This window comes from Nelusetta ayraudi, unplaced genomic scaffold (assembly GCF_046127955.1).
Source record: "Nelusetta ayraudi isolate G7.1 ecotype Tasmania unplaced genomic scaffold, CSIRO-AGI_Nayr_v1 ptg000011l, whole genome shotgun sequence".
Taxonomy (NCBI): domain Eukaryota; kingdom Metazoa; phylum Chordata; class Actinopteri; order Tetraodontiformes; family Monacanthidae; genus Nelusetta; species Nelusetta ayraudi.
In genome coordinates this window covers 19927158-19933265 of record NW_027466061.1, presented here as the reverse complement: position 1 = coordinate 19933265, position 6108 = coordinate 19927158, and the positions used below count along the sequence as shown (strand labels likewise).

The window sequence follows — 6108 nt, the reverse complement described above, 5'->3', positions numbered from 1 at the left end:
ACTGGAGTCTGGGTTTAATCAGGAGTGGCAAACGTTTAACGAGAGGGACGGACTTCGTTTCTACAAGTGTTTGTCCTCCTACTGGCTTGCAGAGTGAAACACTGCAACCGCATTTTTCGCTCCAATGAAAACTGTTTTGTTTACAAGTCTGCCATCTAGTGTTTTTGTAACTCACTCCAGCTGATTTTTTTTTTTCCTTTTTAGAATCTTTATGATAACAGAAACACAAAGGCTTGACATATTTAAATATAAAATAATTTATATTAATAATGAAAGTATTAATAATTCATTATTCGGTGTTTGCTTTTCATGAGAAAATGTTTTAGTTGAGACAATATGATTTATAATTTAAGCAACCTTTGTTTTACGTCATTAACAATTGTGTATCCTATGGTTTCTACACCAATTGGCTTGAGAATTCCTAACTGCCAGTAAAATCCAAGAAGAATTTATAACCTCACCGCTGGAGTTTAAAAAAAAAAAAAATAGCGGGGTTTTTATTTTGTGCCAAGGCTACACGTTTTTCAATACTTCTGAGAAAAAGACACCAGTTTGCTTCATCTGCTGCACTAAACCAAGGATCTCAGTCAAAAGCTGTGGGGACTCATTTATTGGCGAAATGTGGCATTTTGTACAGTAATACATTTGCAGTAATCTTGCAGGATAATGTGGCCTGCACTATATTATATTAAGCAACACTCCTTTAAAACACCTCTGGGACTTTCTGTCTTTTTTTTTTTTTTACTATTTTAGATTAGATTAACCATTTGAAATGATGCACCACATTAATTATTAGTTATTAATCAATGTTTTTGGTGGGCCAAGAGATCAATGATACAGGGTAAAGTTGCTCCAGACAAGAAAAATGAGACACTGACTAATGTTAAGGTTCCACATTAAACTCATTCATCCCAAAGTCCAGTGAAAAAGCCTTGCATGATTAATTATACAAAAAAAAAAACACATTTGTTTTGCAGATTCACATATATTCTTTAGAGTTCATTTACATTTAAAACAAATACCCTATGCCTCTGGTCTCGCACAAAAGCAGCCCCCTACTGCACCAAACACCATCCATGATAAAAGATGACGAGCTTTGTTTGCAGAAGTGCAGCAGAGTTTCTTTTTTCCTGGTGTGGTGACTTTTAACTACTGTGTGAACAAAGATATCTTTGAACCAAGTGACTGACAGTCAGCTGGTTCAAGTGTCTCACGATCAATATCACAGTGAAATCACAAGAGTGCAAGTGATCGTTCTGTTTGTTGCGCGCACATCAGCAAAGGTGACATTTACAAGTGACATGCAAGCAGAGCAGATGCAGCCGACACTTCGGTCCAGTTCTTTTTGAACAATGCAGCTCACGGGCACACACAGCACAACATGTGACGAAAGCCAGAACGAGATGATGAACTGATTTCCACAGCAGCTTCTGACACATTTGTATGCTTTCTGTCGAAAGGTTTATAACTCATTTTATAGTTCTTGCAACAATGCTATACTTAAAAAAAAAACCCATCTCTTTACAGAACAACAGCCTCACAATTAAACATGTAACAAGATGAATCAAGTGTAAGTGGAGAGAAGAAGACTGCATGTATCTCTGGTGAGCCAAGCCCTTCACCCCGTTTTCTATACACTTCAGCCAAGATGTTCGGTGGTCCTCTCGGTTGTGTTCCCAACGTCAAGCCGCTGGCAGCTCTCCCTGATCGAGTGTGTGTGCGTGCGCGCTGTGGTGAAGGCTGTCAACGGGTTAGCTGAGGAGCTCGGGCTGCAGGTTCAGCCGCTGCAGGATGTCCTCGGGCATGCACAGGACAGGATTGACTGGCTTGATCTGCTCGTCACCGAGCAGGGAGAGTCCTGCCACTCCGAACAGAGTGTGGAAGGGATCCACCTGCAGAATGAAAGCAGGACAAACACTCAGTTCCACAGCTCCTTTTAATCACATCTACTGTTGTGTTGACATAGGGCACAGCAACCCCTCAGCTTATGGGTATGAGGGTCTCGCCGGGTAATGTGTTATTATAATATGTGATTGACAAATTCCTTTCCCGTTTCCTGCAGCATGAGGCTCTTAGCAAACTATTCGCCTCAGCTATTACAGCAGGTCTCAAAGCTCAGTCAGCATTGAGTACCTTTTTTATATCAGCATACATTTAGTATATACACAAACAGCTGCAACTCAGTGTTTGGGTAGTACAAAACAAGTGCACCTTGATCGTCTATGTGAAGTGAGAGTCCTGCTTGTCGTGGTCTGTCTGCCTTCATAGCATAGCAATGTTTTCACTGTAAAACACCCTAGGACAGCATTTCAAAATGCTGTCTGTGCTATAGCTCATTGGGGCAAGAGTGCGCTGCACCAAAGCGGCAACATTGACAAGAGTGTTACACCAACCCACTAAATCCCGCAGGAGAGAGCTCACCATGTCTCCTGGCCTATCAGCAAAGCCTCCCGTCTCCTCGTCCTGACAGGCCAGAATAAAGGATCGCAGCTTGGCTTTGTCTATCCAGTGAATCCTGCCGATAATTTTCAACGATGCCAAAACCCACCATGAGTAGCAAACATCGGGAAGCTGAAAGAAACAAAGACAAGAAATTGGTCATGTCGTGCATTTCAGAATTTTCAATGACAAATCTTGAGATGTTGAAGTTTTACTTGAACTTTCAGATGGCAAAAAGTTGATGTCATTTTTTCCAAAGAGCAACAATATATTTGGTTCCGAAAGGCATGCTTTTGAATTGTGGCCACAACAAAAATGAGACATGTTTTGTTGACTGGTAATAATGGAAACAAAGGGAGCACTTTGGTTCGCGATACCAACAATACTGCTAGCTGACAGGAGAGGACGATTCCTAGAAAAGCTTCAATAATCTCATTTGGTTAAATCAATTCATTCAAATAACTAGAATGTGACAGTGGAATTTTGTGCCATGGGTTTCACATTGACTAAGAATTTAAAACAGTCTAGTGTAAATTGCAAGGTTTTAGAAATAAAAAGTTGAATTCAAAGAAAGAAATTGAGTAGAGACATTCTGAAGAAATAAATATTGGATGAATTTAACGTTTTTAGGCTTTCTTTCCTAATTTTGAACATTGGTTTTCGCTGTTGTGTTTCAAATAGTTGTTAATTCTGAAGCACATGCCAGGGTAGATTTTCTTTTATTCATTCTTTCTTTCTTTCACTTAATTTATGGCAGGGGTCCCCAAACTACGGCCCGCAGGCCACATCCGGCCCGCTGCGTCTTTGTCCAGCCCGCGTGAAGGCAGCCATAACCCCCCCCGCCACGTAACTTTGCCGCCACGTTAGCGTAGCGCGACAGCGATAGCATGCTCCCGCCCCCGTTCCCCCGCTCAACAAAGAAATGCGAGGACGTTAGCGTTTCCAACCAACCAGCACCCCCCCGTCAACGAACCGTGGCCCGCCGACATGATGCTGTTCGGTCATGTGGCCCGTTGCAAAAAAAGTTTGGAGACCCCTGATTTATGGGGTTGTGGTTTTTGTTGTCTTTTTCACATTTTTATGGTTTAGTTTTGCATATTCAAATGATCGTTTAATTGAATCAAAGAAAATAATGGATAAATTAATCAATTACAAAAACAACTGATGGCTGCACCTCTCGTATCAAGAAAAGCAAAACAACTACATTTTTGCTTCTGGCAGGTTTAGAAACGTGAAAAGTCTGTCACGCTCTGGACATGGGCCTACTTTCTCTGGCCTGCCGTTGAGGCCTCCAGATGGCAGTTGTCTCTCACAGAGCCACCAGCCCAGCAGGTCTGCGTTCACCTGGTGCAGCTGACCAGTAAGAGACAGGAAGCCAGTGCAGCAGTAAATCTAAAAGACCAAACAAGCATGGGAAAACATCAAAAAATATAATAAGTCTAATTAAGACAACCTCAACAAGACACTTGCTGGGGACATAGCACAGAAATAGTCAGAAGGTCTTCATGCATTTGTGAAGAGTAAATTAAATATAAAACCTAATAGCTCACCTGGCCAGCATGTGACTCTGAACCAGGTCTGCAGCCAAATCCACCATCAAAGTTCATAGAGGACAAGACAAATTCCACAGCCTTGTCCAGGTTTATGGTGTCCATCTTGCCCTTGAAAGTAGAGAAAAACAGCTTTTTTAAAAAATGAAATACTTTAATAGATTTAAATAAAACCAACTGCTGCAGGAAAACTATACAGTGAACTCATACCAGCAATGCAAGTGTAGCAATTGCACAAAAGGAAAATCTTGTGTCTATTTCTCCTGGAAAGAACAAAAAAGCATATTTATTATGGCACAAAACAATTCAATATCACTAAAATGTGACATTATTCACTAGATTTTTAATCAGACAGTCTTGTATTTTAAGTTAACTATTTGAACAAAGTATTGTAAATTACAGAAGGATTTTTACTATGCTTCGGAGGAGAACATCAGAATGAATCTTGCTAACCCCATTTGTCGCCAGCAAATGAACCATCTTCCTGCTGCAGCCCTTTGACATATTCCACCACCTTGTCCACATCAATTGCATCCACGCTGTCGTACAAGCAGAGGATCTGGTAAAACATTTAAAAGTCTGTTATTTTTGAATAAACACATTTATCTTAATTGTGTTTTCTTTAAGTAACAGTTTGCCGGGGTGTATAAGATGATTTTAAAGGGGCTTTATAACTGTAACATGACAACCAACAAAATATATATAACAAAAATCATTCTAAATCACAAAGTCCCCCTTTCTTAAGTCTTCATGAGCATCTCTCCACCCTACAGCAAAGAGGTGAGATCAACTTGATGTCTTTGGATTTACCTGGACCGCACTGAGTGTGTACAGCAGATGGGGGTCGTGTCCAATGCTGGCACTGATGCCTCCACAGTCGTGCTGACAGGATTTGATGAAGTCTATGATCTCTTGGCGGTTCATTCGGGGCAGCTGCCCCATCAGATCCATCACCGTCAGCCCCCAGTATATACCACTCATCCGCAGGTACTCCGACAGTGTGTACTCCTGCACAGTTAATATCAGAACAGAAAAATTAGGAAAAACCTCAGTGTCGCAACCATTATGACCTCGTCCTATTGCTTCATTTCAGCACCGAGGAATAATCCCACCATCAATGTGCAGACAGTTCAATAAGGGCAAGACGGCATCAAAATGTATTTACTGGAGATCTGATGTATATATGTGATGATATAAATATCTGGTGATGTATGTCTGCATATCACTTTATAACAACGTTTACAGTTCGATAATGGCATTACTCACATAGTCATCCTTTTTGGAACCGTAAGCAGCGATGTAGTCTGCATGTTTATCCAGGAACAGAGTGTTGGGAGCGTCGGGCTTAACGACGACATCTTTTACTGGGGTACCCTGGAGTTAAGACACGTCAAAACATTGCATGAAAACCATCCCACGAATCCAAAGTTGTCCTGCTTTATCAACACGCGGTTAGAATCAACCATTTTTCTATAAAGCTGACAGGGATCCAACGTATATTATATGGCAAACTGGTAAAGAACCTGTAAAGGTAGGAAAGCAGTTTTTGACAGCTTCTGCTCTCTGGACTGTTAGGCGCTGCTAACGTACATGCTAGCTGGATTGGAGACACTTGTCGGCTGTTTTTACGAGTAAAAGCCCAAAGTAGTACAGAGTATTGACAGAGTATTGTTAAAAGTGACAGTTGTAACTGCTACGACTTCAAGCTCTTTTAAGCGCCAATGACCAAATACAATATTTGTAAAATCTCTCGCCGGTTACCATTCTGTAATGTCCGCATGACCAGGCTTCTTCGTCGTGTTGTTAAAGGGACGATGTTGCAGGCACGCTTACCGCCACCTGCTGCTTGGAATATGTAACATATGCGCACGGTTTTAAGATAACGACGTAAAGTAGGTCTCGTCTCGCTTTCCGACTGATCACGTACGTTAGTTTTACATTTAATTACTGACAGGGTACTAATCCAACTTAACTTACGACGCTACAGACTGCTTGTAAGCGTGTAGGTTACTATAGTGTTTGGATTACCTACGCACTGAAAATCCAGTTTAATGTGAATCATGACTTCACATTCAACTAAACTTTTATCTGAACATCAATATCACGCTGGAATCATTTT

General features: G+C 41.1%; 1 protein-coding gene across 1 annotated transcript; it reads right to left on the bottom strand.

Moving 5' to 3' along the window:
- Positions 1-595: 595 nt before the first annotated feature.
- Positions 596-5868, bottom strand: rabggtb (Rab geranylgeranyltransferase subunit beta). The gene is made up of 9 exons (XM_076021776.1): positions 5751-5868; positions 5256-5363; positions 4800-4997; positions 4443-4548; positions 4200-4252; positions 3990-4100; positions 3706-3831; positions 2422-2571; positions 596-1892 (listed from the first exon to the last, which is right to left on the bottom strand). The coding sequence occupies exons 1-9, from the start codon at positions 5751-5753 to the stop codon at positions 1752-1754; spliced, it is 996 nt and encodes a 331-aa protein (XP_075877891.1). The 5' UTR covers positions 5754-5868; the 3' UTR covers positions 596-1751.
- Between the last annotated feature and the right edge of the window lie 240 nt (positions 5869-6108).

What these genes read in the sequence shown, in the direction of transcription:
- rabggtb (XM_076021776.1), bottom strand. An exon ending in GTTCCAAAAAGGATGACTAT is followed by an intron (nt 4,998 to 5,255) that starts GTGAGTAATGCC and finishes TTAACTGTGCAG; the next exon opens with GAGTACACACTGTCGGAGTA. An exon ending in TCAACGGCAGGCCAGAGAAA is followed by an intron (nt 2,572 to 3,705) that starts GTAGGCCCATGT and finishes TGTTTCTTTCAG; the next exon opens with CTTCCCGATGTTTGCTACTC.